The sequence below is a fragment of the Pseudorasbora parva genome, chromosome 1, assembly GCF_024679245.1.
Source record: "Pseudorasbora parva isolate DD20220531a chromosome 1, ASM2467924v1, whole genome shotgun sequence".
Classification (NCBI taxonomy): Eukaryota; Metazoa; Chordata; class Actinopteri; order Cypriniformes; family Gobionidae; genus Pseudorasbora; species Pseudorasbora parva.
Window position 1 is genome coordinate 35430806 of NC_090172.1, and position 22630 is coordinate 35453435.

The 22630-nt window shown below is 39.0% G+C and overlaps 3 protein-coding genes across 3 annotated transcripts; 2 read left to right on the forward strand and 1 right to left on the reverse strand.

The window, feature by feature from the left end:
* The first annotated feature begins 688 nt into the window (after window positions 1-688).
* grpel1 (GrpE-like 1, mitochondrial) lies at window positions 689-9052 on the forward strand. Its single transcript, XM_067438873.1, has 4 exons — window positions 689-950; window positions 2087-2243; window positions 6784-6865; window positions 7829-9052. The coding sequence occupies exons 1-4, from the start codon at window positions 835-837 to the stop codon at window positions 8173-8175; spliced, it is 702 nt and encodes a 233-aa protein (XP_067294974.1). The 5' UTR covers window positions 689-834; the 3' UTR covers window positions 8176-9052.
* Window positions 9053-9401: 349 nt separating this feature from the next.
* On the reverse strand, window positions 9402-13860 carry tada2b (transcriptional adaptor 2B). The gene is made up of 2 exons (XM_067438846.1): window positions 13489-13860; window positions 9402-12742 (listed from the first exon to the last, which is right to left on the reverse strand). Exons 1-2 carry the CDS (start codon window positions 13756-13758, stop codon window positions 11555-11557), a joined length of 1458 nt encoding a protein of 485 aa, XP_067294947.1. The 5' UTR covers window positions 13759-13860; the 3' UTR covers window positions 9402-11554.
* Window positions 13861-13908: 48 nt separating this feature from the next.
* cfap184 (cilia and flagella associated protein 184) lies at window positions 13909-16623 on the forward strand. Its single transcript, XM_067438860.1, has 2 exons — window positions 13909-15161; window positions 15451-16623. Exons 1-2 carry the CDS (start codon window positions 14046-14048, stop codon window positions 15784-15786), a joined length of 1452 nt encoding a protein of 483 aa, XP_067294961.1. The 5' UTR covers window positions 13909-14045; the 3' UTR covers window positions 15787-16623.
* Window positions 16624-22630: the final 6007 nt, after the last annotated feature.

A 22630-nucleotide genomic window follows, 5' to 3' on the forward strand; every position in this document is an offset into this window, starting at 1 on the left:
TCACTTTTGATCCATTTAATGCATCTTTTCTGAATAAAAAAAGTATTATCAGTATTATTATCTGTAAAAAATAAAAAAATACTGCTGAACCCAAACCTTTGAACGGCGTAGGCTATACCTATACAGCCTTGCTCAGAGCAGGATTTGCTCACCTCTAGGGACCCAGAAAGGGTCTTCATGCGGGTCTGAAGACAGGCTTAACGAAGACCCTTTTTGGGTCAAACAAATCCTTATGCAGACAGGAACTGTTTCGGAGCAAAAATCAAGATACAAGTTGGCATTGCCAATGATTGCCTCACCTCAATCTCTCAGATGATTTAGAGTCCAAGAGAGGCTTGATTGACAGAGCATATAAATTGACTACATTTAAAGAGTAAACACTATCCGCTGTCTGCTTTAAAACCTAATGAAAACATTCTGAGTATATCATAAATTGGTGATAGTAACGTTAAAATTATTATAATTATAGATAAATGCTGATACATGTCAGTGAACTCACTAGCCTAGCCTACTCGAGGCAAAAATCTTGCCAATATGAGGGTCAATCTTCCAGTGGCTGTTAAATGCAATTTAACGACATATTTTAAATGCATTCGTGTTTTTGAACAAGTTGTCTGAATTGGTGAACCTGAAGTGACGTAAAAGCTCGGTGTGGTTGAGTAATACAAGCGTGCGGTAACCTTCAGATGTCCAAAGAAAGACGCCGTCCTTCATCACGTGCAAAGTGTTTCGACCTTTCTCTCAACCAAACTACAGAATGGCGTCAGTTTTGACTACAGCGCGGATTGGTCGTTGTAAGACAATCGTGTAAGAACAGAAGCGGCGATTGGTTGAATGAGACTTGCTCTTTCTGCGTGTCTCTCAGCGTGGACATCAATGAAGATGGCGAACTGGTGTGTGCGTGCGATAAGACAGAGCTCTTCTATTATAGCGTCTCCTTCACTTATAAGGTAGGTTTTCAAAGCAGTGTTTTTGTGTATAGTTGGTGGCCTATCTTGGTTAAATATGTTGGGTTTAAGAAAATTGACAATCTCTCTGTTGCGTAAGCTGTTAAGAAATTAATGATTCATGCTGATGTCCTAAGGACCCTCACTTAAGTTAACGTTAACGTTATATTGCTTGAGGTGAAACTATTTAGCTTTGTTGTTGTCCTGTCGGTACATTATAACTGCAGATTAACGTTAGTTACATGTGATCACCGATGCTTCTAGTGAATTTTGCTTACAGGTCTTTATCATATCATATATCATTACTGAGAGGAAATAATTCATTGAGTTCTGGATGTTTGTTTCTCCCTTTAAGCCTTTTAAAACGTTGGCATGGCAATGACAGACTCATTTCCGACATGTGTTTGTGTTAAAGCTAACGTAGTTCTAAAGACTTACTGAAGTTCATGCTAATCGTACTTTCGCTGTTTCACCTCATGATTGGTTAAGGCTATCTCTTGACTTGTTTCAAACTGGTTATGTCGAGGTAACGTTACCTAGAATCCCATGTCTTTGAAAGATTATGTTCTACAAAGAATTAACCAGTTTAAGACAATTGCCATTCAATGTTGACTGCTACCCATAAAGCAGCAGTTATCTTAACTTGGCTTTTCATACAGTGATCATTCATGACAGACTTGTACCTGGTAATATTATCCAATCATAATGCTGCTTAAACTCTGATCCTGCAAGCTCACATCCATTTTTGAGTGCAACGTACGCCCACATCTCACATCCAATAATCAACAGATGCATAGAAGCAAGTCCCACCCTACTTTTTTTTATTTTTACACTCAGATGTACATCATAATACCGAAGAAAATATGTCACAGCTTTTACTTCATTATGACTTTAAGTTCCACCAGCCAAACAAGTTTCATTGAGATCAATGACAATGCTAAAGAATGACATTCTGCTGGTATTATGTAAGCCCACATTTGAAATAATTATGACAAATTAGGCTATTTTAGGGTGAGCTCTTCTAATAGGAATAAGGCACAATATCTATTATACAGACCAGGTTGCATAATATCAATGTATATTTTTGCCTATAATGCACAGACTATATTGGTGAATATTTACGTCTTATAACGTTTCAGGGCAACCCCACGCCTCCTTTGCACAGCAGCCCAACAGAAAAGTTCAGGAACTGGAACCGAAGAAGAGAATGGGGCTCAGAAACCAGAGCCCGGTCCGGCTGAGAAAGCCTTCACAGAAGAAAAGATGCAACTGGAAGGGCAGCTGAATGATGTTATGGTAATGCTTTATTTTCAGCCTTGACATTTGTTGTATAGAACAGTGTTGGGTGATATGCTCTATAGTCATGGGTTGTGGCATCCTATCATTACTGTGAGAGTGAGGATACACAATGTTATTGTGCAGGAGGGGCGATCTTCTCTGATAACTGGATATAGAAAATGTGGATGTTTTACTTTCTTAATTTATTGGCTTAATATTTATTTTGTGGACCGTACATTAATGATAGTGGAAAAATTAGAAGAATCAAATTTACTTATTACAGTAATACATATGATATTACCCACTTAAAGCGATAGTTTGCCTAAAAATGAAAATTCTTTAAACATTAACTCACACTCATGTCGTTCCAAACCTTTAAGACTTTCGTTCATCTATAACACACACAATTAACACAAATTAAGATATTTTTTAGGAAATGAGAGATTTCTGTCTCTCCATAGACAGCTACATTGCTGAAATTTTGGTGCTTCAAAGAGTTCATAAAGAAATCCTATAACGAATCCATATTTTCTGCAGAGACCCGATCACTTTATGTGATGAACAGATTGAATTTGGCTTTAATTTAACATAAAAACTTTCATCAGCAAAACAAACACAAGCTCAACTAAACCACAATAGAACAAGCCTCTCTTGCTGAAGCTGAAATGTGCTTCGTAACATGAGAATGAACTTCATTGGTTCTCGCACGTCAAGCGAACATGCTTGAGCTACTGTTTACCATAACTGATGTGTGAGCTGATGAATGTTTATGTGAATAAAAAAAGTAAAAAAAAAAAAAACTTAAATTCAATCTGTTCATCGTATAAAGCGATCGTGTCTCCTCAGAAAATTTGGGCTAAACTGCTCAATTCATATGGATTAGATTCACAATCTCATTATGAACTTTTTGAAGCGTCAAAGTTTCAGTTGTGTGGCTGTCTATGGAGGACAGAAACTTCTGTTTTAATCAAAAATACCTTAATTTGTGTTCCAAAGATGAACAAAAGTCATATTATTATTATTATTATTGCTATTATTACTATTACTATTATTATTACTACAGAATTTTCATTTTTGGCTAAACCTAACCCTTTAAACAGAGATTGAAAGGTACTTACAGTAGATGTTTTTCCTGCAGTTTACAAAATCATGTAATTTCCTCCCGAACAACCTGACCTTCAATTGCCCTTGTAGTTCAGGGACACTCCAAGGACACTTCTATCCATTTGTTTTAGATTTGTTTAAACAAATGCAGTGTTTGTAGAAACTGGAGCTGTTCATGTTTTAGATTAGTGATGTTCGGAGGATTTACTGTAAATCAGCTGTGAAGTGTGCCGGATTTACTGAGAAAGTGTCTTTAGCCCCTTTTTACAAAGAGATTCTGGAAAATAAAATGATAATTCGGGATTTGTCCCAGGATCATATGATTTTGGTTAAAGGGGGGGTGAAACACTCAGTTTCAGTCAATCTCATGTCAATCTTGAGTACCTATAGAGTAGTATTGCATCCTTCATATCTCCGAAAAGTCTTTAGTTTTATTATATTTATAAAAGAAATATAGGCTGTACCGAGTCTTTCAGAAAAAAACGAGTGCCTGGAGGCGTATCATGTGGGCGGAGCTAAAGAATGACGAATGCGCACAAAGCGGTGACGTCCTCAAGCGTGGAGAAACCCATGGCTATCGATCTCAGCTAATAGATATATGATCCAGAATCATTCGGAGGCTGAAATAAATTGAACGGAAGAAACAGCAACAGCAGGACGTCCGTCTCTGTGTTACGTACTGTATTTAGTGGCCTGTCAACATTTGTGCTTGTTTACTCGCAGTTTATGAGGACATGATTCGTTTTATGGACTATTGTATGCCACTAAACCTTAGCAGTAGCAAGCAAAACGGTTTTGCACGTCAGACTAGTGTAACGTTATACATAGAACAACAATGGAGTAACTGTTAGCGCATTTGAATGACGAAGCACGCGATCGCGTCGTTTACTGATGTACTGATGTTTACTCATGTGACGATAGCCAATAGCATAGACATTTGAAGCAGTTTTACTCACCAGCTGCTTCCAAAGCAGGACCGAACCTTTATCGCTGGGACCGCTCCGTCAAAAACACTCTTCTTTGGTATGATTTGGTGAAGTCCTGTGACAGCAGTGGCCGTGGAGATCCACTTTGAGACGCGACTGAAGAGATGTTGTGAAGCTTCCCGTCATTTCTGTGTTCAAATCGGTTCAAATGTAGCGCTGCCTTCCCGGAATGCTGTGCTGAAGCGTTGAAGTTGCTTGATGTCACTCACAGGAATAAAGTGGAGCGCGGCGCAGACTATAACGACATAAGTGTTCACGGACGAGTGGATCTGCTGCTGATCGAGTGTTTATGGGCGTGCATTTCCTCTCTCGCTTTAGTCAAGTGCGCGCGCACCCTACCGGGAGAAGAGCCTGTACGGCCCATACAAGGACCTTCCGCTCTGTCGACGTCAAGCCGAGCCATACTCGAAAAAAACTCTCCGAAACTTGTGAGAAACCGCGAGGAGTATTTTTCACAAAGAAATACTCCATCAAACGTCCAACATTAGTTTTTGAAACTTTGTCTATGTTTAGGATGGGAATCCAAGTCTTTAACAGTGTAAAAAGCTCAGTATGCATGAAACAGCATTTCACCCCCCTTTGTGTTAATTAACACTGCTAGTGATTTTCTGGAATCTAACCATGCGTTCACACGCATCCCGTACGCAGATCCAGTAAAGACAAATGACATTGATGTGACGTGTAATGTCTCTGCAGTGTCTTAAAGGTGTCATGAACTGGCTTTAAAAAAAATTATACTGTTGTCTGAGGTCAACTAAAGACAGTTGTGTGTGAGTTTATTTTTTCTTTTTTTTCTTTTTACATTCAAAAACATCATAACTAATAAGTAATAGGCTATTTTCTACACTGGTTTTGAGGCTCTCTCCTGAACGCTGGGTTTTGAAGGGCATGCTTCACTGAAGACTTGGAAGTAAACGCCCATGGCTAGGACTGGAGAAGATTTGCATATTTAATGAGCTTCAGCTCCCCTGTCAGTTCAGTTCAAATGAGGGAGGGATTGTTATAAAAGCAGCAACCAGAATTATTCTCTCGATCACAGGGCTCATAAACGTCTTTATCAAACAAACAATATGATTTATTTCTCATCCACCCACGACTGATTGGAATATTATTTTTGTATACATGGCCCGCCCGATCGGTGGATAAAAGTGCAAACCACGCGCACGCGCACACGTGCGTTATTCTGTTGAGGCATGTAATCTGACTCCTGCTGCATTTGTGCAGTGACTTTAGTTCTGCTAACTCATTTAACTAACTCATAATTTATTGAACTGAACAAAATAATTATTACTTTGAAATCCTGGGCAAGTGATAACCAGTAGCCGTGGCTTTGGGAGTGGTCTCGTTGGACAGCGAAGCAAGTGCATTCTGGGAGTTGTTGTCTTTTGTCCACATGAGACAAATACATTTTCTATCTTTTTCCAGTCTAGAAGGCACTAAATTAAAAAAATTCACATTTCTACTACATAAATGACCCAGTTTAAATACACATTCATCTTCCCAGCACTGAAGTACCCCCTTTGGGTTTGCTCATGACCCTTTTCTGATTCGATCATAAGCTAGTGCATAACACACCATTTCACTAAGCTGATGAACCATCTCAGCTTCAGTGTTATGCTGTCATCTCTACTGGTCCCAGCAATGTTACCACGTCAACTAATCAATCTAATAGCCTAATACAGAACCCACAACAATGAAAAAACTAATACGCTCAAGTGGATTGTCCCTGTTTTTTTTTAAAGAATAGATAATAGCAAATTGGGAGGTTTCAGTGATATTTTGACCACTCAAATAGAAAATGTCCCCACTTCCATTTAAAAAATCTGGTCATCTTAAACTACATCATGTATTTTTTAAAAGAGTAACTAAACCCTAAACCAACTTGTTTTTAGTTAAAGGGTTAGTTTACCCAAAAATGAAACTGATGTCATTAATGACTCACCCTAATGTCGTTCCACACCCGTAAGACCTCTGTTCATCTTCATAACACAGTTTAAAATATTTTATATTTTAGTCCCAGAGCATATGCAGCCTCTGCACACTGTATTATCCATGTCCAGAAAGGGAATAAAAACATGGTTGGTTGATTAGAATCTTTTGAAGCATCGAAAATTCGTTTTCGTCCAAAAATAACAAAAACTACGATTTTATTCAGCATCAATCTTCTCTTCCGTGTTTGTTTTCAAACCTCAAATAAAGATTCAAACGGCCATGAATCAGTGAATCGATCTATGATTCGGATCGCCAATGTCACGTGATTTCAGCAGTTTGGATCTCGTGTCAAATTGCCAAACTGCATTAACACAAAATATTGCAGATATTTAAGGAAGCATTGCAAATAAGGAATGAGATTTTTTTTTTTTTTTTTTAGGGAGCAGTTTAAATATTGTGTGTATAAGTTGATTAGAAAACTCAACATGCTGTTTGAAGTTTATTTTCTGATCATTTTTGATTTCATTTTACTGCAGGATAAATACAAGCGGGCGCTAGCAGACACTGAGAACCTTAGGCAAAGAAGTCAGAAGATGATTGATGATGCTAAGCTATATGGTAAGATATTATATTCGTTTATAAGCCGTTTTATAAACAGAAATTTCCGCATCTTGTCAATTTGTTTAAGGGGATAGTTCACCCAAAAATGAAAATGATGTCATTAATGACTCACCCTAATATCCCTAATGCCATAAGACCTCCGTTCATCTTCAGAACACAGTTTAAGATATTTTATATTTAGACCGAGAGCGTATGCAAGTGTATGCACACTATACTGTCCATGTCCAGAAGGGTAATAAAAACATAATCAAAAGTAGTCCATATGTGACATCAGTTGGTTAATAAGAATCTCTTGAAGCATCGAAAATACATTTTGGTCCAAAAATGACGACAACTGACTTTATTCAGCATTGTCTTCTCTTCCTGGTTGGTTTTCAATCCTGTGTTTACTAGAAGCACATAAGTGCAACTCAGCCGTCATTATGTTAAGCCCCGCCCACCGACTCTGTACACGATGTGACTGGCCTGACCAGAGTTTGACTTTTACAGCTCAGAAGTGTATTGAGAGTTGCTAGACGACACTCGCGGCAGATTAGATTTGCTGCCACTAGGGTGCGTCTAGATTTCTAGGCTACTGATTCATAAATGTTTGAATATTAGTTTGCGGATTGATAACAAACACTGAAGAGAAGACAATGCTGAATAAAGTCGTAGTTTTTGTTATTTTTGGACCAAAATGTATCGATGCTTCAAGAGATTATAATGAACTAACTGATGTCACATATGGACTACTTTGAAGATTTTTTTATTACCGTTCTGGACATGGACAGTATAGTGCAATGACGTGCATACACTTTCATTAAAGGAACAGAAAAGCTCCCGGTTTAAAAATAAAATATCTTAAACTGTGTTCTGAAGATGAACGGAGGTCTTACGGGTGTGGAACGACATTAGTCATTAATGACATCAATTACATTTTGGGGGGAACTAACCCTTTAATGTTTTCACTCTTTTTGTCAGGAATTCAGGGCTTCTGTAAAGATCTCTTGGAGGTGGCTGACATCTTGGAGAAGGCTACGGAAAGTGTACCGAAAACAGAAGTGTCTTCTGCAAATCCTCACCTGAAAAATCTTTATGATGGCCTTGTAATGACTGAGGTGCAGATCCAAAAGGTCTTCAAAAAACACGGTCTTGTAAAGCTTAACCCTGATGGTCAGAAATTTGATCCTTATGAGCATGAGGCTGTCTTTCATGCACCTGTGGAGGGCAAGGAGCCGGGTACCATAGCCGTAGTTACCAAAGTAGGCTACAAACTGCATGGTCGCACTCTTCGGCCAGCTCTGGTGGGTGTAGTCAAGGCCCCCTAACTTCATTGCCAGGTCTTAGTTTCCCATTGTTGTTTTTTCTTTTTTTGTGCCTCTGAGAGGCGAAATCCAATATTTTGACAACTGAAGGACAATGCCAGATAAATCTTTTAGTTGTTTATTAATTATCAACATTAAAACAATGAGTATATTATAAGAGCTGAGTATATATGCAGTAGAAGATTCTCAGGATCTTTGATTGGATGCAACATTATTCCTTTGAGAATAACTACCATTCCAGCTCCTTCTACAATGTATAAAGTGATTATTCTTGCTCCGAAAGCCTTTCAAAGAAACACAGCAGCACATGATATTGTTGAACATCTTTTCTCATAATACATTTTTGCTCCTATATCAAATACTTTACTGAAGAACGTTACCAATCTGGCACCACCATGTATGATGATGTGTTGACAGCAGTTGTTCGATTCCACTTGTTTTGTTCCTTTGCCAGTGTTATGCAGGTTTTTCAATTTGTATGAGAGAATAATTAGTCTTCTTTACAGGACTTGGAGTAATATTATATTCAAAAATAAAACCTGTATCATTTTATAATAATTTAATTGCCAGCAGTTGTACTTTCTAACTTTCATTACTGTTTTCATAGTGTGCAGACCTGATGAAATATCACACATCAATCCACAGAAATGTTAATGAGGGCTGATGAGTTTCTCTAAAGTTTTGTGGAGAGGAAGGGACAAGTACACTGAGAGATCTGTGTCCTACAAAGCCATTAGAAATGGTGGTGGTTATTTGGATAGAATTATGAATAGCTATAACAAAGAAATGAACATATTTAAAGGGTTACAGCTGAATTCAGCTTTTCCATCCATGTGAACAAGCAGACAAATGTCAAATAAAGAATAAACCATTTTCAGAAGTATAGATTTCTGTCATTATTACATCTTCCATGGGTTTGTTGTTCATTATTGGTGAAATTTTCATAGAATGAGTTTTTTTTTAAAAAAAGGATACATTTGGTATATTTAATACAGGACTTGAATAACCAAATGAAGTATTACTGTTGTTTGAATAAATATACTGTATATATGTGGGCAAATGTATTCTTTAAAATGGTATTTCATACTAATAAAAACCATTAATAATTTAAAAAAACTATAGATTGCTGTTTTCTTACAGATCTTATTTAGGTTATGCTTTCTGATATGTATTTCAGTCTTGCAAGGGCATGTTTTCACTAAATAACAGACAATGGGTTATATTTCAACACTTTAATACAAAGTAGGAAAGAACATGACATATGCAATAAAATAATTTCCACATACTCAATATTTTGACAAATATGAACCTTTCAAAATGTACTATTTTACCAGCGAACATTTATGTCACGACCAAGCAGAAAAAAGGCTCCTCATATCAATTTTTTAAATGTCACAATGTTTTAAAAAAATTACAAAAACATACTTAAGATAGTGTCTTTCTTTGAAGATGTTATTTTCAGTATCATATTCCCTCATATTTTAGAAAAATAATTATACTCTCTGAATTAGCATATTGAATGAATATTATAGTGAAAATATTAAGCTTTAAATTAATCCATTTTTTTCTCAACAATTGAATGTTGGTGAGTGACTGTACTAGTCTTGAAGAATGGCCAAATATCCTTTTTTCCTATAACCATAAAGCACAACCTGAAGATTAAACCTTTTGTCAAATGTAAGCACCCCAATACAAACAAATAGGCTATGACAGAAAACACCACAAGAAAACAAATTCAAGAACCCCTCAACATTTTCCTCAAAATGTCCTTATTTCTATTCACAGTGTTCTCATACCTACATTCATCCTTTATATTTACCAAATGGTTGGACAGCCAATTTACTTATCTCACATATGCTGTGGGTGAGTTTCTCTCCCAGTACAACTGCACATCTACTTTTAATGGCTTTAATCATAAAAAGACATAAATACTGTGTGAGGCAATTATGTCTAGCATAGAAATGTGAAGAAAAAGAAAGATCAAACAGACAAATAAACCTCAACCTTTTGTATATTTTCGCTTTAAGATTAAAATATTATTTTCAAGGGAAAGGAATAAAAACCATCAACCAGGGCAAATATGCTTCAAGGCACACAACATGAGCATACTCTACATGAATGTGCCAGTGTCGGGCAAAAATGACAGGGTATAAAAACAAATGTGGATGACCACCTTGGCCTTTAAAATTGATATGCACTAGTAAACAGTTATTTCCAATATCATATACATAAAACAAAACAATGGCTAAAAGTTATAATGTGCCTATCAATTCTATTTGACTCTTAATATATTAATCATTTCAAAACTATGTAACAATTTTAAACCTTTGCTTTTGCCTCTGTGAACAGTGCTTTTCTTAATTTTCTACAGCTTTGGGGTAGACAAGAGCAGGCAATAATAACATTAAAAAACATGGAAAAATATGTTTGTCTCAGTTGTAATCTTAGATTTGGTATTGCGAGATTTTGTCAAGGAATTTGAAAATTAAAGAAAAAACCTTTAGTATGTAGTTGTAACATACAGTCTCAGCTTTGACATTTTGTTGTACACTTAGAGATGAGAACCCTTGATGCTGTATTTAGCTTTGTCCATTACATTATCTAACAAATAAGAACAATACCCTCTTGAAACAGGAGCATTATGGTAAATATTCTCACTTAGAGCCTGAGACTTTAATCATCAAGCTAATACTTTATATAATCTGGTTGTGTGCCATTTAACTCAAGCTTTTGAAACGTGCTCAATAAAAAGCTATAGTAACAACCTCACAAAGGTCAACGAAAAACATAATAACCAAACATGAACATCGGATGTTTAGATAGTATCGAGCATGCTTCATGTGTCTCATTCCCACAACTGACACAACAGAATATATTCAACTGAAACAGGCAAATTCAGGTTAGCATGAGACTTTTGGCAAGCAGAACAATGATCTGTCCCATTCCTTCTTATGACAAAACAAGATACTCAGAACCAAATATCTGCTTTGTACAACATTAAGCATTCTGTTGATACTCTATTGGCAGGGAACATTCGAGTGCCACACAAAATCACATTCAAAACGGACGCATTTTAACAAGGGGCAATGGGTTTTTGTGTTATATTCTGTATGTACTACACAGTACAACATACTGGAAAGTTCCCCATAATGGATACTGATTATGTACCTTCTATAAAAGGAACTTCCCCATGTTTATGATCCTATGAGGAGATCTGAGAGCAAAGACAGACATTTTAGACTGACTGAAGGTCCACATCCAGTAGTGTGGCACACCTAGTCATTTTGTTCTCACAGGCTTTTCTGAGATCCATTATAAAACAGTAGAAAAATATATTTACAGTCATTATTCATACAGCCAGCCAAATATTTGGACAGTGTCATTAAGAGGCTTCTCGGGATATCCAGCCGCTCTCCGACAGAAAATTCAGAATCCGTTTTTTCAGCACCTTGTCCAGGTAGCTGGGTAGGCGGCTTTTCGAGGGGATGCCCTGCCGTTTCTGTAAGTGATCTTTGATGATGATAGTCTTGACAGTCAGATAGCGTGTAGGACTAAGGTTCATAGAGTTGCACAGTACCTTCTCCCGATCCGACAGCAGCTCAAAGCCAGACAGGTTCTCGATAGCTGAAAACTCACTGTCCTTTCCCTCCTCTTTAATGGCACTGACTCCTCCACCGCTGCCAAGACCACCTCCTGCTCCAACTCCTCCTCCAAGCCCTGCCGCTCCTCCTCCGCCACTGCTACCTCTCTTTGAGCCAGCAACACTTTTGTTCTCTTTCCGTTTTTCCCGTTTGTGGCGTGCCGCCTCATACTCTGCCGACTCATCGAGTCTTGTGATGCCATTTCGCCTATAGCGCTGAAGCTCCCGAACCTTTGCCCGTAGCATGCGCTCTTTGTGCATGTTATCAAAGAATTCTTCAAACTCGCGTTGTGGCATGAACTGGCAAAGAGCACGTAGTTTTGTCCGTTGCTCCTTCTCTTCCTTGGTGATTTTGCGTTTCGGGGTTGCTGCTGCAGAAGAGCCCAGCGGCCCTGTCGGAATGATGGTGTTAACGCCCCCCAATCCAAGAGCTCCACCTGTGCCCGCAACCCCTCCTGTACCACCTGGACGTTCTCGCTCTTTATCTTTTTTGTCCCGTCCCAGAAAGGCTGGCACCAAATTGTAGTCACGAGCGATGTTTTTGCGGCGCTGGCGTTCACGCAGCTTCCTCACGTACATGTCCACGTGGGCTCGCTTCATCTCGATCTCAATATCTTCATCGTCGTAGTTTACAGACAGGCCACTGATGAGTTTCTCTGCCTCCTGGTCATATTCAATCTCATAGTCGTCCCGAAGCGGCATGTATCCAAGCTGCTGCTGCTCCGGCACAGTTATGTCTAATGGGGGCAAAGGGGTCGTCAAACTAGGAGACAGTGGACCTCCACTTGGGCAAGTGTGGTCTGTCACGCGATTGGGGATGCTGTCAGGGATGCAGGCTTTCCCCAAATTCCCATGGATATACATGCTCACATAATGGTCCATGACCTCCTGTGGGGTGCGTGATGCACCAACATGGGCAGCCATATCCTCCTAACACAGAGAAATAATCAAAGTTAAAGGGTTAGTTCATCTAAAAATGAAGGGTCATCATTAACTTACCCTCATATTGTTTGCCAAATGACTTTAATTTATCTTTAAAACATAAATGAAGATGAGGTGATGGTGTCAAACAGCGTGAATCAAGTGAAATGCGTTTACAGCATTTTTAATGAATATTTTGATGATGTCCATTCAAATGACTTTTAATAGAGGGTCAAAAAATCTCAGGTTTCATTAAAAATATCTTATTTGTGTGTTTTGAAGATGAACAAAGGTTTTGGAACAACATGAGTGAATAAGTGAATTAATTATATATATATATATATATATATATATATATATATATATATATATATATATATATTGGGGAGAAATATCCATTTAAAATACAGGTCATAATAATGTGAAAGTTACAAACTTTCAAAAAGTTATCGTAAATATTACTGAATCAACAAAAGCACCTGCTTTAAGTACAGATGTACAGTACAGTTTGTTCTCTCTGTGGAACCTATAACCTATATTGTGTTCTTATAAATGACCAAAACTGTGATGCACCACAGTCCTAGAAAATCAGCTTGGTTCTTTAAAAAAAAAAAAACTTTCTCTAAGTTTCTTCATTAAGCCATGCATCATTTGTTGCAGACTAAAAATGACTAGTTTGTGTTGAGGTGCACGTTTGGCAATGCAAAGGAAGTTTATTAAAGCCGCATCAATATGGACTCAATTGAGAATCGTACCCAGTTACCAAATCCATATTGCTCGATGGCATCGAGCAGCGACTGTTCTTCCCTGCTAGTCCATCCTCCCTCTGCTTCGGGACCCCACAACGAAAAGCGCCCGCCGTCAACTTGCTGATAGCCATGCCATCGTCTATGGTTGCCGATTTCGGCACCCGCGGAGAAGCACTCCGGACAAAGTTCAATATCCTGACATTCGGCACAGCGAATCCGCAAATTCGTAACATCTGCCAGGCAGTTCACACAGTACTTCTTCCCTAGGTCGGCCATATTGCTTACTACCGCTTGTTGTTGGAAGCAGCAGTGGCGCGGGGCAGGGCATGCGCAGTGGAGTATCACTGGTCACGCCGCTGCGTCTCATTAATATTAATGAAAACCAGCAAATGCCTCTGATTGGCTCTCGCTCAGGGTGTCTATGGCAACACACACGCACTCCCATACAGACAATATTTGGGGCAAGCGCTGTTTCATGAGCTAAACGTTGGTTATTTTAGATTAATTGCATGTAATTATTTCTTAGACTAATAAAAAAAATATTGTAAATTCAGCCATATAAAATGGAAGAGGGGTCATTAAATCATGAAGAAAGCACACTGGTGGAAAACACTGAAACGTTTGAGGATCTAACAGAGGCAACAAGTGTACAAGATGGGGAGAAAGAATCTGAAGAAACTCAAGCTCCTAATATCTCAGAAGCTGTTGAGAATGATGTGGTCGAGCAGGGTTCCCAGCTCTCACTGGGTGTCCTCACAGAAGACATGTCCATTGCTGAGACAAGTGGACCACAGAGGGAAGAAACCGAGTCTAAGCAACATATAATAACAGAAGAAGAGGATGTAATAGAGCTCCTTATAAATGAGAACCCGGAGGACACTGACAGTCATGAAATAGAACATTTAATTGATGATCTTCTATCTCGTGAGGAAACTGAAGATGAAGAAGCTGAAGATGAGGAGGTGAGCAGACTTCAAACTCCTGACCCAGAAAATGAGAGGATCAGCCCTCATAATGAATCATTGGTCCCTGCAGAAGAGGAAGAGTTTGGCCTTAGCATCGACAATGAAGAACGCATGGCCCTGCTGCATGAACTACAGGCGGAGAATGAAAAGCTCAGCGAGATAAATGGTCAGCTGCAGGCCAAAATAGCAAAATACCTCAGTAAGAAGACAGTTGCCAAACTGGAAGGAGATATCCCTGGACATGAGCAGTACCAAAAGTACATGGAGCTCATGGAGGACCTGAAAATGCAACATCACCGTTGCTCAGAGCGCCACCAACAGCGGACAAAGGAGCTCCGCCAGCAGAGCTTAGAGAAACTGAACCAGGTGGAGCAGGAGCTGAGATCATTTTCTGGACTGAAATATGAGACTGCCATGAAAGCATTGACTGGTAAGGTAGACAAACAGGCAGCCCTGGCAAAGGTGGAGCAGCTGCAGGCAGACGGACTGAAGCAGGAAGACAAGCTGGCATGTGTGCGTATCATCAGTATCAAGCTCAAGAACAAAATAGATCAAACTGAGATGGCACTTAAATCCAAACGGGAGCTGGCTGATGGCTTGCTGCTGATGGACTTTGAGCAGCTCAAAGGAGAGAACAAGACATTTAATGACAAGATAAACGAGCAGGAGAATGAGCTAAGTAATCTAAAAGAGAAGGTTGCCTGCACTGTGCAGGTAAATCACATAGTTTATTTCCTAAATATCAACTAAACATCTCAAAAATTAACTTTCTTTCTTTCTTTCTTTCTTTCTTTCTTTCTTTCTTTCTTTCTTTCTTTCTTTCTTTCTTTCTTTCTTTCTTTCTTTCTTTCTTTCTTTCTTTCTTTCTTTCTTTCTTTCTTTCTTTCTTTCTTTCTTTCTTTCTTTCTTGTTCAAATGTTGTTGTGCATATAAAGCTATTCATAGTAGGCTACTGATCTCATTAATTACATTTCTTTCACATGTTTCTTTCCATCAACCTCAGGGCATTTCTCATGTGAAAGAGAAGCACCATTTCATGCAGATAGAGAATAAGGCCAAACGCACCCAGCTTGCCAAGGCAGACACATTAGTTGCTCTTAAACGTGAAGTGCTGACACGTACCCGTCAGGTTCGTGATGGCCTACGGGCAGACAATCTTAAGCTGCAGCAGCGCTGTGGCCTGCTGGGAAACACCACACTGCTGCGGGACTTTGAGGAGAAGGTAGACACCTCCGAATGTCTGCAGCAGAGACTGGAGATGTTAAAGAGACGCCATGCTGAGCTCATACTGAAGTGTGACGGAGTGAAGCGGAAGATTGAGCAAAGCAAACCAGAGTAGAACCAGTGGGTATCACATCAATTTCAGTAAATTGTTTCTGTCAAATGTAATGTGTGTAACTTGACAAAGCATTAAAGTTTAAAATCAAAATGGGTAGAAATACTGAGAAATAATACTTATCAAATGATACTTGTCATCAAATTTGCCTTAGCATTCAAAGTTTATATCTAATTAGTTGTTATGATTGTTTCAATGCCAGCAGATGGCGATATTTTTCATATCTTACCTTGGCAGCTAATTGTCATATGTATCCTCTTCAGAAATCTGATATCACCACCTGATATTTTAGCGTCTGTTGATAGTCTAACTACTTTAAAAGATGCTGTTAAATTCTTTATTCTTTGGTTCAAAGCTGGAGTAATTTAAATGGCCTTTCTATTCTAACTTACTGTATCAATTGACAAAGGCAGCATTTGTTGACAAAAGAACAAACACATACAGTAAAAACATGGACATGGTCAGACATTTTACTTAAAATTGTATCACTTGCACCAAAAACCTCCACCAGTGCATTCTCTAATAACTCTTAAAGCATCAATTTAGCGATTGTATGTCTGTATTTAAATGCTCATATACAGTGCCGATATAGATTCATAAAAAAATAAGAAAAGGTAACATAGTCTGACTGGCCACTGTAGCCCATTATTCATACTTTGGCACAGATATATTAAAGGCACAATATGTAAGATCTTTGGATTAAAATATCCAAATAAAAGCATATATTTTGCTGACTTGTGTACATACTTTATGCCAATTGTTTACAAGAATGTTTTAATCCAGATAAATGATCTATTTTAACCAGGACATGGAGCGTGTCCATGTGTCACTGTCATTCATAAATAATAATAATAATAATAGATTTTATTTATAATGCACTTTTCATTCCGAAGAATCTCAAAGTGCAACAGGGGGGGGGGGGAATAACAACAAAAAATGAATAACAAGTAAAAATATAGAATACTACAAACAATCAACCAACACAGAAAACAGAACAGAAACAGAGCTGATGGTGAACAGAAACAGAGCTGATGGTGAACAGAAACAGAGCTGATGGTGGACAGAAAACAGCTGATGGTGGACAGAAAACAGCTGATGGTGGAAGTCTCTGTTAGCTCCGCAGCACACTGTTAGCTCCGCAGCACACTGTGGTCCACTCCATGTTTCAGATTTCTCCCAGCGGCAGTGTCCCGATGACATCGCCGAGGCACGACAGCTGAAGACCAGATGATGGGTCTTCTTCATGACGATTCAAACGATGGGGATCGCTGCAGCACCATGCAGGAGGCAGAACATTCCTCCGGGCACTTCTGTGGACACACCGGGGCCGGCGCAGATGTCCAAGCCGCTCCACGGTCGCAATGCAGGACGGAACAGCGGCGCAGCCGAGAAGCGGAACATCCCAACATCATGCCGGACGCCGACGACGAGAGCCCGGATGACGCTAGCCCGGTGCAAACTTCAGCCACCATGCAGCCCAAGCCCAAGGGAGACCACCAGTGAGCACCCGCGACGAGAAACATCAAATGTCCTCCAAACCAGAAACCAACCGCAGCAATTCAAACGTAAACATTAGAGAAGCGGTTGAAAACGGCGAAACGACGAACAACGACCTCTCAGTGGCTGCCAGCAATCAGCAACAGTCCCAATTGTAGCTCTGACTGTTAGACTAGTCACAAACATAAGGACATAAAATAAAATGTAAATCTAATAGTACATTAACATGATTTGTTGTGGGTGGAGAAGCGGCGAACAGACAACGCCAGCGTCCTCTCCCCCACGTTGCCTAGCAACATATCCAAAATAAGGGAAAGAATCCATAAATAATCCATAAATAAGGGAAGGAAGGATCGGGAATCTGAACATTTAACAACTTTTAATTAAAAACAAATAAACAAACCGAAAGTAACGTGGGCAGCCGCTCACGGACAACTGCCCGCACACACAATAAAACCATAACATAAAGTCCAGTCGCTCTCCTTATACGCCTCCAAGCTCCCTAATGCGAGGACTCGAGACCAGTGTGGCTCGCAGGTGACACTCATTCGCAACCACGTCCCTGGTCTCGCTCGCTCCTCCCATATCTCTCGCTCGTCCACCTCGCCATAGTCACCTTTTAATGACATCATATCCGGTTACTCTCGATTTTTGTAGAAAACATGGAAACACCAAAGACGCTTTAATGTACTGTAAGCTTTATTAGTCAAAAGAACAACTGTTTGGAGACATTTATAGACAGAAAACAAATTATTGTACAGTAGCATTTTCTCCATTGTTGTCACCATTATGTTTAGTTTGTTTTCATCAAGTCTTTGTTTATTTGCCACCACACATCAATCACCGTGGACGCTTAACTAATCATCTCAGCTGTTCTTAATTTGTGTTAATCATCTGTATATTTAGTTCATGCTTTTCCTCAGTTCACTGTCCGGTATTGGTTGTGTCCTGCGCACACTGTCTCGCATTTTGGCTTGTTACTTGGATCATATTAATAAACGCTGTGTTACCTTTATCATCGTCTTCTATGAGTGTTACAGTAATACAATGTTTTAAAATTAATTGCATGCCATTTGGCAACCATCCAGCAATTATTACTGAAATTCTAATATTGATCTAGCTTACTGCAGTGTGCAAGTGTCTCATAGCAGCCGTGAAACGAACACAAGTTATAAAACTGCAGTGTTTTAACATATAGTGTAGTTTTAATCTTATAAAATAATTTTCAACACACTCATAATGCAGTGATGTGTTAGACAACTTACGCTTGACCAAAAGAAGCGGAAGTGGCAACTGTGACATAATAAAAGTTCCAGGCATACAGCTATACCTCAACTCTCCATCCCTTGTGGCTCTACTGCAGTCTTCCAGGTCCCTGCCTCCGCCTTAGTCCCACGAGTCATCACCTTTGGTCTTGGCCTGGCTCTTCATATCCCTGGTTTCACCTGGGTCTCCACCTCTGTTGGACAGAATTTTGGCTCAATCCTGGTTCTGCCCTCCATCGGTTATACCGTGGATCCTCATTCTGGCCCTAGTCTGGCTCGCTCTGTGCCTTCAACAATTTCACACTACTGCCCTCTCACTCACTGTTCCCCCTCACTGCCTCAATCCCTTCTTATGGACCTTCAAGAACTACACCAAACTACTTGGTCAAGGACCATTACAGTTTTTGTGTTCATCAGGAGCTGGACGTGGAGGGGTGGGGGTTGGGTAATGTCAAATATGCTCTCTATTTGTCCATCTTCAACAGTTACTCTTTGTCTTGTCTCAACTTCGGACAGATGACTTACCTGCTTTGCTAACCTTTTGGATCTCTATGTGATACTCCAGCAATCTCCTTAGATAACTATTCATTGAACATGATGATCACTATCAGACAAGACATCCAAAGGATGTAGGATAAAATACTACCTTACAAAGGAAAATAATACCTCCCAATCACATCTTTATTGTGTCCATTTGAAGCAAAACTGACTTTCATTGTCTCCAACAACGTACCTGTCTAAACACCTTACTTTTTTGAAGAGGTGCTCTCTCTACACTCCTGCTCCAGACATCATTTCTCCGCCATCACCCTGGTAAAGAAACTCACCTGCTTGCATTTAAATTCATCACTGTCAATAAATACTATGTTTGGGTTTAACTTTATTTCTATCTCTTAATGTTCCCTGAAAGAAGACCAGACCAAACCAACATGAACCTAACAGCATATTCACCCGTCCACCTCACTGACCTGCTACTCTTACAAGCTAGCCACCTACTAGAAGATCATGAGGAGTTCTAGAGCTCCTCCTAGAGTTTAAAACTGTCCCACCTTGTGTTCTGGAGCGACTACACTCTGAGAGTGTCTTCTGGCAGGGGGTTGGATGATCATCTCTTTAAACAGCTACCAGCAGGAACTACCACATGTACCCTGGAACGATATGTAGAAAATGAACTGTGGCTCTTCCCTCATGGTCACAGGCGCCCTGGCAACCTCCAGTCCTACTGGTGCTGTCAGTCTCAGAGACACTGCCCATCAGAGCCCACCTGATGCTACATGAGCACCTGAATGCTACATCCTGCAGCCCTACTCATCCAAGAGCATGTCGGACCATGTGCGAGAGCAGGCACCCATGGCCGTCCCAGTATTAAGGTGGAATTTGACTGTGATTTCACTCTGGCGAATCGATTTGAATCAAACAAGTTTTTATAGAGGTCAGTGATCAGCAAACAAAGATTTTTTTGTTTGTTTGTTTGTTTAAGCACAAGACTTTTTCAGTGCCAGAGGGAAAACATGCTTCAGCTGTATTTTCCCTGCTGTTGCTTGTTGCTGTTCATTTTCATGCTGGAACATTTAAGTCTTTAGAATTTTTTTATATAAGACTTAACTACAGACTGATTCCATAAAAAAGAAAGGTGTTTCCATTTAACATTATAGGTGAAGGGTTTTTTTTTTCTACGTGCAACCTTGCAACCTCCGACAGGAAATGCAGTGGAAGGTAACTGTTGAACCGAACAGCTAGAAACAACTAGAAACTGTTGAACAGTTGAACCAACAACTAGAAATATCTATCTGTAACTTTTGATAGTAGCCTTGGATTTGATAAACAGGTTGATAGTGTGGTTAAAGCTATTTTTTAGCTATGTCTATTAGCTAAGGTCAAATCATTTAAAATCATTCTGACCTTGAGAAAGCTAGTCATGCTTTTACTAGTTCAAGATTAGATTATTGTAATGTGCTTTATGCTGGTGTCTCACAGTCATCACTCATGTGCCTTCAGCTGGTGCAAAACACAGCAGCCCATTTTCTAACCAACACACGCAAACGTGAGCATATAACTCCAATTCTCTCATCGCTTCACTGGCTTCCAGTTTGTTTTAGAGTGGATTTTAAAATGATATTGTTTGTATTTAAAGCTCTCAAAGGCCTTGCACCACCATACATAACTGAGATGCTGGCTTTGCATCAGCCAAATTGGACTCTTAGATCAGCAAATCAACTTTTGCTGGAAGTCCCAAGGACACTGGGGTGATCAAGCTTTTATCGTAGCTGGGCCCAGACTCTGGAACAAGCTCCCTGCTGATTTACGTACAATCACTGACCTGGGCCTCTTTAAGGATAAGCTTAAAACTCATTTATTTAGACTGGCTTTCAATGTTTAGCAGTTGCTGTGGATTTATGTATTCTATTGCTGTTGGTTTCTTTTTAAAATGTTTTGTTTTATTAGTTGTCTTATTACTTTTATTGGAAAGCACTTTGGTTCACTTTGTGTGTTGTAAAGGGCTGTATAAATAAATGTTGATGGTTAAAGGTGCTAAAGGTCATTGGCATAAGCCTCCAACCACAAGTTCTACTCCGCTGTTCTGTTCCGCTGACAACTCTGAGGTGTTATCATAGTGACACTTTACTTGTAGGTGAGAAACTAAGCTATTATAAGACTCCACCAACACATTCTGCATAAGAGAACATTTTGTTTTATTATTATTATTATGAATGATCTTGCTTTTAGAAGTTATTTATTAATAATTAATGTGGGGGGAAAATGTAATGCTAAAAGTTGTAGTGACTAGGGAGAAAATAGTGTCTATGAGAGATTCATGCTAGATTAATGTTTGAATTTGGAAGAAATACCCCAACCAACATTTCCATGTGAGCATGTGGGGTTTTGATGGGCTGTCACATGGACCCTGCATGGGCAACCCAAATGAGGCCTTGAGAAGTGGGTTAAAAATTGGGCTCCATTATTAATTTCTTCAAAGATTACAGAGGGTCAAATACTAAACTAATATGCTAAATTAAATTTCAAACCACCTGTACCTAAGCAAACAAAGAAATCATAAAATCAGCTGATAATGGTATAAACTAAATCAGCTGCAAAAAATTCATTATTAATATTGTCTAATATATCCCAAATATGGCCCATTTGAGACCCCTAAATAAACAATAATAGGCAACCTAACTGGGTTTCACAACTTCAATCAAGCTGGAGCCTACATTCAGTCCATTAAAGTGTGACCCCTACTCTGACCCCATGCCTAGATGACGCCCATATAACCCATGCCTAAAATCCATGTGGACATGTTGGCTGGGATATTTTAGTTCTGTCTTTAACTTAGTATTACCAGTTTAAACCACAAACCATGTTGTTTTAGAAATCTATATGTTTAATTAAGTATTTTGACTAAAAGACTTCAGGTGGCAAAATGAGCAACAACACATTTATTTTGCAATACTAAATATTTGGTGAATAAATTATTCTTGACTAGGCCTATACAAAAGCCAAGTGGATCTTTTGCACAGACTGTGAGTGATGACGCATTTTAACTTGTCATCAACATCGTAAATCCTGCCACGTTTTATATTAAAACATTGTTTTTAATGTATGTACATTTATAACTGTATTCTATTACCTTTGCATCAAGTTATGAGAAACTAGTTAATGCCACTGTGAGGGTGTTTCTAATACAGTGGCTGTGGGAGTGATGGGAAAATTGATAGCGTTCTCTCTTCTGACTGCCGTTATAAGTCTCTCTCTATTTTTTTCCCCATTTTTGAAAATTGATTACTTCTGTTTCTCAGAAACTCAAAAATGTGAAAAGGGCCCGTTAATAGGTCAATAATTATTCACACTTACATTGATGACACAAATATGCATAGATACACCTAACAATAAATGACATTGACAACACATGTTTTTTCATTCATTACTAAATATAAATGCTTTAAAGAGTTGGCTTAAGTTTTTTTTTCTGTCACCATTTTATTGTATTTATTGACTTTTTTTCCAACACTGGTTTTGATTGATTTTCTTGTTTTAAAAACTCTATTTAAGCTCTGCTGTTGATGTACAATTGAGGGGTCTGTAAC